Source organism: Erinaceus europaeus, chromosome 3 (genome assembly GCF_950295315.1).
Source record: "Erinaceus europaeus chromosome 3, mEriEur2.1, whole genome shotgun sequence".
NCBI lineage: Eukaryota > Metazoa > Chordata > Mammalia > Eulipotyphla > Erinaceidae > Erinaceus > Erinaceus europaeus.
The window spans coordinates 45691393-45702847 of record NC_080164.1 but is presented as its reverse complement, the minus strand read 5'-3'; the positions used below and the strand labels follow the sequence as shown (position 1 = coordinate 45702847).

Below are 11455 nucleotides of genomic sequence, written 5' to 3'. Positions count from 1 at the left end.
GGTTTAAAGTTTTCTGATCACCACAATGGTTAAAAGCAAAAGCAGTGGACTGGACTGGCCTGGGTTCTAATGGAGGCTCCAGATCTTTCCAGCCAAATCAACTGGAGCAAGTCCATTATCCTTTGGGATCTCAGTTTCCTTGCTCAGAAAGTGAGGAAAACCTTAGCCACATCATGAGTTGTCATGAGAGTTAAAGGATTTAACATATGTGAAGCCTGCATAGTATATATACATATACATATACATATACATATACATATACATATACATATACATATACATATACATATACATATACATACTCAGTAAGTGCTCAAAAAAGGAAAACTATGATTGAAAACTTTCAATCATAGTTTTATAGTAATGACAGGGAAGGGGACTATTCTTAAAGACACTGTGCTTTAAAGAGAATGGATTGTCTAGTTTCTTAGAAGCCAACACTCATTAATCAGTGTCACATGGAAGAATATGAAAAAAAGGTGGTGTTGGCATTTTTGACAATAGCTGCAGTGATGGCCAGGCCCCAGGATGCACAGTAGTTACAGGGCTAGTTATGCTGAGCATCTTCTGATAGCTGATCCAAGAAGAGTAATCATGAAGGATTTAGCTTATTCTCCTCCACAGTCAGGACTCAAAGGAGCCAAGTTCAAGGTATCAAGAATAAGATCCCAACTCTAGTCTGTGAATCAGTGCTTTTAGATTGGAGCAACAGTGTAGGTGGAATAGATCACCTGGATAGCGTGCCAGCTTTGCACACACAAGACCCGATTTGAATCCAGTCCCCACTGCACTAAAGGAAGTTTTGGTGCTGTGGCGTCTCTCCCTCTCTTTATCTGAAAAAAGTCACTTCAGAATGGTGAAGTCCTGGTGATGAATAAATAAATACATAAATAAATAAGTAAATAAACAAACAAATAAATGGATTGAGGGACAGTTAAGAAACACCTGACTTCCAGACAGGAATGAGATGGGTAGAGCCATATTGCTCCACGTGTCACTCAAAGCTAGAAAAGCATAGCATTTCCTGTGCTGTGTTGATCCACCTTGTACAACCCCAAACCAACAGATCTTAATTCCCTCCCCCAACATTTTCTGCCCTGTGCACGAGACACCCCCCCCCAAACTAGATTGGGTTTTAGTTCTGAAGTGCCTGAGATGCACAATCTAGTGAGTCAAGTTCCTGATTTCTTCTAATGATCAATGCTTCCCAATCCTGTGGCTGAGCTGGTCTGCCCTTGTGTCTGCTGCCAACTCTTAGAACTTTTTTATCCATCACTCAGGAGGTTCCATGAAGAAAGCTTGGGGTTAGTGGTTTGGGGAAGCACAAGCTAAGCCAGCAGCCCTTGGGGACGAAGATTAACCACTGTTGGGAGGGGGGTGGGTCAATTTGTCTGACTGTTGTGAGCAGCAGGGTAGGAAGCCTGTGAGCGAAAAGAGGGAGATTTCCAAACACAGTGCTGGCTCCATCAGCAGGAGGTTGGATACCCATGAGCTTAGGGACCTTGCTCAAGGGAAGCCTCCACTTGTCAGATTTCTCTGAGCCTGTAAGAGCCTGGGCCCATAAACGTCTGGCCCTGGGCTCAGATCAGTGGGAAGCATCCTCACAAAGGTGGCCCACAACTAGGCAGTGTTGAGCAGTGGAAAGAGCACTGGACTGGGAGCCAGGAGGCCTGACGTCCAGTGCAGGCTCTGCCGCTATCTAGCTGTGTAACCATGTAAAGTCACCTGATTTCTCTGGGGTGATTGCAGAATGAGGGGGTGTGGGGGGTGGGTGATCTTTAAGTTCTCCCACAGAGTGTGATTCAGGGTGCTATTTCTATCCCTCCTCAGCCCTGGGCTTCCAGGGAAGAGATGGGAGAAGGGAAGGGGGGATGGGAGAAGAGAGGGTACAGATGGGAGCCCAAGAGTGCTGTGAATCAGGACTCCACTTTCTCCTTCTTTTTGCTCTTTTTCAGGAAGGATGGGGTTCGGAATTTCTTTTTCTTCTTGGAAGGAGATTTGGAAGGGGAGCCCTCTGGAGACATGGGGCCACTGGTGACCGACTCTGTTTTGTCCTTGGAGGTATCGACATCCGTGTCGGCGTTGGTGGTCATCTGACTTATGCCTTTGCTGAGAATCTCCTCTGCGGTCTGCTCGGCGTCCTCCTTCCCATTGACCACCACCCCTTCCAGCTGTGTTGTTTCAGGTTCTGGAGGGGCTTTGCTTGTTTCTGTCTCCTTAGCACCTTCTAGAGAGAAAAACAAAATCAAGAGTGATGACTAGTGAGACCTCCTACTGGTCAGAGGTTCTACCTGGGGCTAGCAGGACCATTTCTAGGCAATTCTATACTGGAGGTCTGAACTAATGGCAGGGGCAGACTAACACTGTAGGGGCAGGTTCTCATGTCAACCCTGCACTCTCTGCTCCATGGCCTGTCCTGGGGAGCAAGCCCTTGGAATTACCTTATGATCTAGCAGTACTACTCTTAGGCACTTATCCAAAAGACATATAAACACTAATTTGAAGCGCAAAATTTGAACACCTAGATAAAATTTCAGCGTCTGCTAGCTACACTGCAAAGATGGCCTCCATCTATTCACATTCTGTGTGGTCCCCTCCCATACTGAGTCGGGCCCAATCCTGTGGCTCAAAGTAACCAACAGAAAGAATGAAGAGGAAGTAGCATTGATTTAGTTCATATTTAACACTTAAGAAGGCCAAGCAGTCCCTGCTTTCATAGTTTGGGGGAGGGGGGAGTCTGACCCTTCATGTGTAAAATCTGAGTACCCTGATGAAAACCCATGTGGACAGGCCCTGTGACCATATGATGGGATGGAAGGAGAGGAAGAGAGAGAGGCCCAGATGAGCCCAGCCTTCCAGGGTATCCAACTCATGAGGTCATCATACTAAGAGTCCCAGTTTAATCAGGATCCCGGATGATCATAGGCCCAGCAGACATCAGTGGAGCAGAACCACCTACTGATCCAGGTCTATCCACAGAAGGACTAATTTTCATAAATTCAGTTCTTACTATGTCCCATGATAGGTAATAATTATTTATTTCTTCACAACAGACCACTCCAAAACTTAGTGGCATATGAAACAAGCAATCTGTGACTCTCAAAACTCTGAGAACACAGTACATAGTAAGAACTAATTTCTGCAAGCACATGGCAAAGACCTTTTCTGTTCATTAGCTCATTTTATGCTGATAACAATGCTAAGTTAGAAAGGGCAACAGCTGGTATGCTGCAGTGTTTTTAAGTGACTTCTTTGAGATAGCCAGACTCAAAGAGCCGGTCTTTTTAAAAATTATTATTAGTGATTTAATAATGATTGACAAGATTGTGGGATAAGAGGGGTACAATTCCATACAATTCCCAACACCAGAGTTCCATATTCCATCCCTTCCATTGGATGGTTCCCTATTCTTTATCCCTCTGGGAGTATGAACCAAAGGTCTTTATGGGGTACAGAAGGTGGAAAGTCTGATTTCTGTATTAGAGCCAATCTTCTCATGCCAAATGCAGGCCCATTTCTTTGCAGACTTGGCCAGTGGCCCTGAAGGTTCACTGGTAAACAGTTTTCGAGGAACAAGAACAAGCTAGTCAAACAAAAGCTGATGACAGAGATGGCTACTATGAAGAAAGAGGATTGAAAATCTCTCCTCTGCAGAACCTAATGGAGCACAAGACAGGGAGAGAGAGATGAGGAAAGACAGTGTCATGACTTGGTACTTAGGATCTGTTAGTGAAACAGAGAAAAGGCAGCCCCTCCTATGATGGGTGAGCAAAATGTGAAGGTAGACTTGCTGCTCAGAGCATCAACCCTGTCGGCACAGAGTCACTGGGAAAGCCATCAGCCCCTCTTCACTCACCCCAGGTACTACGGCTCATGTCTCAGCATAAGGGTCAGCTATGAGGTGGCCCATGCTCCCCAGTTCTCTGTGGTACAGGAAATGTCTTCAGAGAAGACTTTTACATTTTAACTACTCAATCCCATTGTGATCCCCCCCCCCCCCCGCTCCATACACACACACATATGGGCAGAGATTTGGACCAGAAAGAAGCAAGAACACCTCTGCCAAGGAACCATGTCAGGTAGTGGGTCATCCCATATCCCTCCTCTAGCCCTGTCCTGCTGGGCAGCAGATGTCTCTCCAAGGGGTTCCAGGAGCTGAAATGGAATTGCTACCCCCTTGTCTCACCCCTGCCATGAGCTTCCTCTCCAGTCTGGATCTCCCCTCTGCAGTAGGTACACATGCATCTCTATAAGGTAGTTGATCCCCAAGTCCATTCAGGTTCTGGCCCACAGGCGTAGGAGAGATCTGGGTCTCCTCAGAAGTGGCCATGCATTGACAGCAGGAATGTGAATGTGTTCAGAGGGCCACAGCACTCCAGCACAGTAAGTGCCCAGCAGCCGGTCCACGGTCCATTCATTATGGGGCTTCTGGGTGGCATGCTTTATGTGACTGTGGAGTATGTCTGTGCGTGAATATAGTCTACACATGTATATTCTAGAAGGAAAACTAGTCCATGCATGACACATGTAGAATCAGCCATGAATTTCATAGCCAAGAACCTCTCCCTGCCCAGAAGGCTGGGTTGTGAGTTGCAAAAGAAAAAAAAAAAAAGGAGGAGGAAATACATTTTTATGGAAAAAGCCCTCCCACCATTGCAAGTGTTGAGTGGGTTAGTAAACAACCTCTCTATACTTACTACAGAGACAAATATTCAGAATCGGAGGAAACTCCTTTGATGAAGGCACAAATGGAAAGAGAAAGGAAGACATAGTGGAGACACATTGACAACACCACAATGAGACACAATGAACACAAACAGTTGGAGGATATCTACTTGAGGCCGGGCCCTGAGTTAGTATAATAGTATGATAGTGATAATAGTATCACCAGATGGGTTTCCTCTGGTGATACTATTGGGCTTATATGCAAGGCAGCCATTCATAGTCTCTCGGTGTGTACGTGTATGAGCATCTTTCCTAGGAGGGAAAGGATTCCAGCAGGCCAGCAAGCTACTGCTCCATGATGAGGGGACCAGGGTTCCAGACTCAGCGAGGAGTGTTCACGTCAGGGAGTGATTTCAGAGGCTCGGTAGACTATTATGAACTCTAGTACTACTGCTATCCACCGGATGCATACCACTGATCACAACCATAGTTCAACATTCCATTTAAATCATCCTTTTGCTCATTCAAAGCATGCTTTCATCTACAACTTCTCTTATATAGACAAGAACCTTAAAAAAGAGAAATACCTATTGAACAGACAGAGATTTGAGGCACAGAGATCATCTGATTTTCTAAAACCATCAGTTGGGCTTGTAATTCAGTTCACTAAACTGATGTTCAGGAAGTGGTTCTCTGCCTGGGCTACACATAAGATTCATCTGGAAACCTTATAGCTCCAGCCTGCACTCCCATGCACGCACCTCAGCTTGATTCAACTCGGAATCCCTGTAGGGGGCACCCAGGCAGCCCCCAGGAATTTGAAAACTACCCCCAGGTGATTCATTCTCTCCCTCTCTCTCTCTCTTTGCCACCAGGTTTATCACTAGGCCTTGTGCCAGTACTACTAATCCACTGTTCCTGGCAGCCATTTTTTTTTCCTCCTTTCTATTTAATTTGATAGGACAGAGAGAAATTAAGAGGGGAGGAAGGATAGAGATAAGAGATAGAGACAGCTGCCTCACTGCTTGTGAAGTGTCCATCCCCCCACAGGTAGGAGCAGGGGCTCAAACCTGGGTCCTTGAGCATGGTAATATGAGCACCATCAACCACACCCCGCCCCAGGTGATTCCAATATGCAGGCAAAGTGGAGAACAGCCTCATAAACCTCACCTCAAGTTCTCATGGGGGAATTCAGGGTCTCAGGTCCTACCCCCAACCTACTATTCCAGCATCTTCATTTTATCATGTATGTTAAAGTCTGGGAACTGGATGGCTGATACAGCTAGAAAAGTCCAACAGCCAAACCAGCCAGAGTTTTAGCTAACAAGGGCAAATTAGCCATAAACTTATTTACCACTGCTTACGCCAAGCCTAAACTGCCAAGTATAATCACAGCTTGTGAATAAAATGAGCTTATATTTAATACCCTCTCTGATTGTCAGAGAAATGCAAATCAAGACAACAATGAGATATCACTTCACTCCTGTGAGAATGTCATACATCAGAAAAGGTAACAGCAGCAAATGCTGGAGAGGCTGTGGGGTCAAAGGAACCCTCCTACACTGCTGGTGGGAATGTCAATTGGTCCAACCTCTGTGGAGAACAGTCTGGAGAACTCTCAGAAGGCTAGAAATGGACCTACCCTATGACCTGCAATTCCTCTCCTGGGGATATATCCTAAGGAACCCAACACATCCATCCCAAAAGATCTGTGTACACATATGTTCTTGGCAGCACAATTTGTAATAGCCAAAACCTGGAAGCAACCCAGGTGTCCAACAACACATGAGTGGCTGAGCAAGTTGTGGTATATATACACAATGGAATACTACTCAGCTGTTAAAAATGGTGACTTCACCGTTTTCAGCCGATCTTGGATGGACCTTGAAAAAATCATGTTGAGTGAAATAAGTCAGAAACAGAAGGATGAATATGGGATGATCTCACTCTCAGGCCGAAGTTGAAAAATAAGATTAGAAAAGAAAACACAAGTAGAACCTGAAATGGAATTGGCGTATTGCACCAAAGTAAAAGACTCTGGGGTGGGTGGGTGGGTGGGGAGAATACAGGTCCATGAAAGATGATGAATGACATAGTGGGGGTTGTATTGTTAAATGGGAATCTGGGGAATGTTATGCATGTACAAACTATTGTATTTACTGTTGAATGTAAAACATTAATTCCCCAATAAAGAAATAAATTATTTTTAAAAATGAGCTTATATTTAATACCCTATTTCAGGATCCCTAGAAATGAAGAGAAAGCATTTTCAGATGGGGGGTGTCAACACCTGACAAAGGTCAGGAGGCCTGTATTGTGTACACCTGCCCCACCTTCCATGCAGACCCCTTTCTCAGCCTGTGGATGCACCTGTCCCCTCTCCCGTACCCCATTCCCCAAGCCTGCTCAGCTCCGCTCACCCTCTAAAGACTTGGATGGAGAAACTACAGGGCTCTTTGTCTCTGACTTCACTGGACTCTGAGCTGGAGAAGCAGGGACAGACTTTGCAGGTGAGCCAGGTTCCTCTGGGGCAGCTTCTTTCTCCCCTGGAAATACAGACAAACACTTCAAGATAGATGTTAAGCAGAAAAGACACATATGGGGAGAGGAGAATACTTAACAAATTGTTTTCTTCTCCTTCGTCCTCATTTCTCTTGGCTCAAGTCAACCTATCCCTAACCTCTTTTCATTTCTGCTACATTCGGTGGTGGGGGGGGGGGGGATGGAAAAATTTGAGATGTTGTTCTGTTTTCTCCATCAATGCACAATGACCAGTGGACTATTACCCAAGATGCAAACAGCAAGAGCACAGAAGAATTCCCACCCATGACTTGTTTACATGTGGCAGGCTTATTTAATTTATCTAAGTTGTATCTTCAGTCCATACAATCTATTGCAATAAAAAGCATGTTTTTCTACCTGATTTATCTTCTTTTATTATTTATTTATTACCAGAGCACTGCTCAGCTCTGATTTATGATGGTATAGTGGATTGAATCTGGGACTTTGGAGTCTCCAGCATGAGAATCTTTTCATATAACCATTATGCTATCTATCTCTCCTTTCCCAGAAGCTTATTTTTTTTTTTCCTCCCAGGGCACTGTTCAACTCAGGCTTATAGTGGTATAGGGGATTGAGCCTGTGACTTTGGAGCCTCGGGAATAAAAGTCTTTATGCTGTCTCCCCCACCCTACCTGCTTTTTTTTTTTAATAGGTACCTGTGAACTCAAGGCAAGTCAGCAAGGGTTTTTCTACTGTCTGTTTCATTGCCAGGAATATGGGGGTCTCCAAGTGGGAAGGAGCCCATGGAAGAAGAATCAGTCACATGAGAATGAAAGTTCAGCTAAATTCTATGTCTCAGACCCCAAGTCCTCATATAGCAAAGAGAAGGGATAGAGTGAATGAGAATACTTCCTAGTTGGAGGGGATTTGAGGTGGGGCCTGATAATGTTGAATCCAGTGAACTGAGAAGGAAAGTCATGCATGGCAGAACTGGGCCATACAAGCTACCCATGAGCTTGGGGCGTTTGGAAGTGAACATGGAGATATGAACTTAACTCCAGCATCTGAAATAGAGGAGTGGGAAAAAACAAAACAAACAAACAAAAAAAACAAAAAAACATAAAGGAGTTGGTTGGTGGAAAGTTTTGATTGCCAGGCTGAAAGATTCATACTACATCTGATAGATAATAAATAATGATCACTATTATGATGGTCTTATAGCTAACATTTGCCTGGTACTTCTGTATCTTAGCCATATTTTTAGGCACTAGTCTAAGCACTCTACAAGGACTATTTCCATTATGCTCATTGCAGAGTAATCAGGGGGCATTCGTGTGGTTAATAGCTTTATACTAATGAGGACGATACCTGCTGATGGTTCAGGACCGTCAAGTTGAGGAAAGAACAGAGAAGAGACAGAATCTAAGTGGAGCACCCTGCGTGGGGGACTATACCTTCTAGTTCCAGTTTCTTCCTCTCCACCTCTTGCTTGTATTCCTCCAGCTCCTGGTCAGTGAGTTGGCTGAAGGGGTTGGGCACCGTCTCCTCTGAATCATCTTTGGTATCCCCGTCACCTTTGGACATCAGCTGGCTCTCTGTAGACTGAAAGTTAACCACAGAGTATGTGTCGCTCTCTGAACGCCGTGGCTGGGCCCCGGCCCAAGTTTCCTTTCAGACTCATGTGGCTGCCAGTGGTCTTGCTAGGGACAGCGTGGCATGCAGCTCTTCAGAAACAGCTTAGGAGGGCCTGGGTGGTGGTGCACCTGGTTAAGTGCACATGTCGCAATGCGCAAGGACCCAGGTTCGAGCCCCCAGTCCCCACCTGCAGGGGGAAAGCTTTGCAAGTGAAGCAGTGTTGCAGGTGTCTCTCTGTCTCTCTCCCATCTCTGCCACTCCCTTCCTTCTCTATCTAATAAATAAATAAATAAATAAATTTTTAAAAAAAATTAAAAAAAGAAACAGCTTAGGGCCTTGAGTTGGCCTTGTTCATGTCTCCCTATGGCTATCTCACTACCACATCTGGATTCTTTGCAACTGCCTGGGCGAATGCAGGGGGTCCACCAATGAAATCAGAGGATGTTCCCAAGCAAAAGGAAGACACACACCTTTATTGCAATCCCTCCTGTGAATACTCGAAGCCAGCACTACACAAATACAGTCAAAGGCCCAAGGCCAGTCAGCCAAAACCCAGCAAGCAAAGCATGGGCTCCAGCCAGCTTCATGCTAGAGTTCCCCTTTATGCCCCCCATCCCCCAACAGCAGCACAAGCCATAACACACAGCAGTGAGTCGTATGCCAAGCACACAGCACTTCAGCATTCTTAGTCCAAGCTGTTAGTCCTGTTTTGCACACAGTCATTAAGTACAACCCCCCCCCCCCCCCCCCCCCCGCTCCTGAGTCTTGGATCTTCAACCTGCCTGTCCTGCAGGTTCCTGCCCAGACTTAGGCACAATCACCATTTTACCACCTCTGCCTCCCCCCACCCCGGTTCTGGGGAGCTCACCAACTAGACCTTGTGTGTATGTTTCTGGAATCTTTGACTCCTCTAACCCAAGATAGGAACTTTAGTTCGGCTCCCTGCAGCCCTTTATCCTAATTTAATGTACTTATATTAACCTTTGAGAATGTAGTTCTAGACCCAGAAGGTGGCACTGTGGACAAAGTGTTGGATTTCCAGCCATGAGAATGTAGTTCTCTGAAAACCAGGAAGAACCAGAGAGAAACCAGGAGGTGCGCCTGGCACAGCTGGCCCCAGACAGGCACTTAGGACCACCTGCCCCATCTTGCCAGCTTTCCAAGGAGCAGTCAAGCTACTCCCAGAAAAGAGGCACTATGAGGCCTAACTTGAGGAACTATCAAGATCCCAAGAAGTTGGTTTCTGGGGAAACCTAGGTCTAAAGAGCAGAGTATTTAACAATTTTGTTCTTTGTGTTATACACCCACACACCCTAGAGAATCGAAGAAGGGGTATTTCTATCCGTGGCCTTGAGGCGCTTTTGGTATCCCTCCTCTTGAATGGAGTGGTTGTGTGATGACATACTCTGCACCCTTTCCTGGACAAAGGACACCCACCCTGTGGGCTGCAGCCTGGCCTCAAGTCCTCAGTTTGGTTTACAGAGAGGAACAGTTTCTGCCCCCCCCCCCCCCACACTGCTATTGTGGAACAGACTGTGCTCACTACCATCTAGTAGACAACAATGACTTGCAACCAGAATTCTAATCTTCGCCCTATTTACTAAGCACCAGACAAACACTATTCTATTGCAAGCATGAAAACAATGACTTAGTACTTTCTAACACTATGTGGATGTGTGTGGGAAACTAACAGTCCCTTCCCATTCTATGGGAGCTGGGATCCTTCCATATATACACACCTCCCCTCTGTGAGCACATGGACCCCTGAGCTACAGCCTAAATGATGTGCCAGGGTGCACAGGCCTGGGGCAACCAAGTGCTTCCAGCCATGCTCCTGTGATCCCCACTTTGCGGGACACTAAGAAGCAGAGTGGAGTTCCCCTGGGAAGGATGGGAGTAGGCAAGCAGCACTCCCTTGGGTGGGCCAAGTGTGGCAATATCACCCAGAGTCCCCGGGGGGCAACCAGACACCATCCCTGGTCCTCACAGCATCCATTTTGCAATAGCACCAGAGCCCACGATCACAGGGAAAGGTGGGCATGAGGACTCAAGGATCCTGCTGCCCAGCCCCAGGCACCGAAGACCCAGAAGGCAAACATGTTTCCCCTCCAGACAGGGGCAGCTCCTGCTGTACCGGGCTTCGGCTCTTCTCAGCGATGACGCTCGCCAGTAACTGGGACTGAGGCCCCGCCGACTTTATATCTTGTCGGTTTTGTTCTCGAATCTGTGTGGAAAGGGAAGAGCAGGAACAAGCTGTTTAATATTGGATGTGGAATCTAGAAGAGGGCATTCCCAGGGGCCCTCAAGTCCCTCTAGTGGTGTGGGAGCCTGGCTTCTCTATTTCTCACTAGGTATATTCATTCTCAGAGACAGTCTACCTGTTTCAGAGTGAATCTGTGAGGTAATGATTAAGAGATGAAGAGTAATATGAGGTGGAATTAGAAAGGTCCCCAGAATTTAATATTTCTAAGGAAATCCAGAGCAATATGTGGGACACTTGGGGCCATCCTATATCTGTACAAGGAAACTTAGATTTTAAATAATACAGAAGGTCTTTGAACCATACTGGAATGTTCTGTGAGCACATCTGGGCTGTGGGAGGTCATCTGTTACCACTTAAAGTAACATTAGAGGGGAAGGGGAGACAGCATAA

At 46.1% G+C, this 11455-nt stretch overlaps 1 protein-coding gene across 3 annotated transcripts in view; it reads right to left on the bottom strand.

The window, feature by feature from the left end:
- Positions 1-283: 283 nt before the first annotated feature.
- The window catches only part of ADD2 (adducin 2), a 126013-nt gene continuing 114841 nt past the window's right edge, over positions 284-11455 (bottom strand). For all 3 annotated transcript variants that reach the window (XM_016188409.2, XM_016188410.2, XM_060187152.1), the window contains exons 13-16: positions 10937-11026; positions 8622-8769; positions 7086-7211; positions 284-2227 (exon numbers count right to left, since the gene is read on the bottom strand). In XM_016188409.2, coding sequence (XP_016043895.1) covers positions 1917-2227; positions 7086-7211; positions 8622-8769; positions 10937-11026 — 675 coding nt within the window. In that variant the 3' untranslated portion in view covers positions 284-1916. The remainder of the gene's footprint in view (positions 2228-7085; positions 7212-8621; positions 8770-10936; positions 11027-11455) is intronic.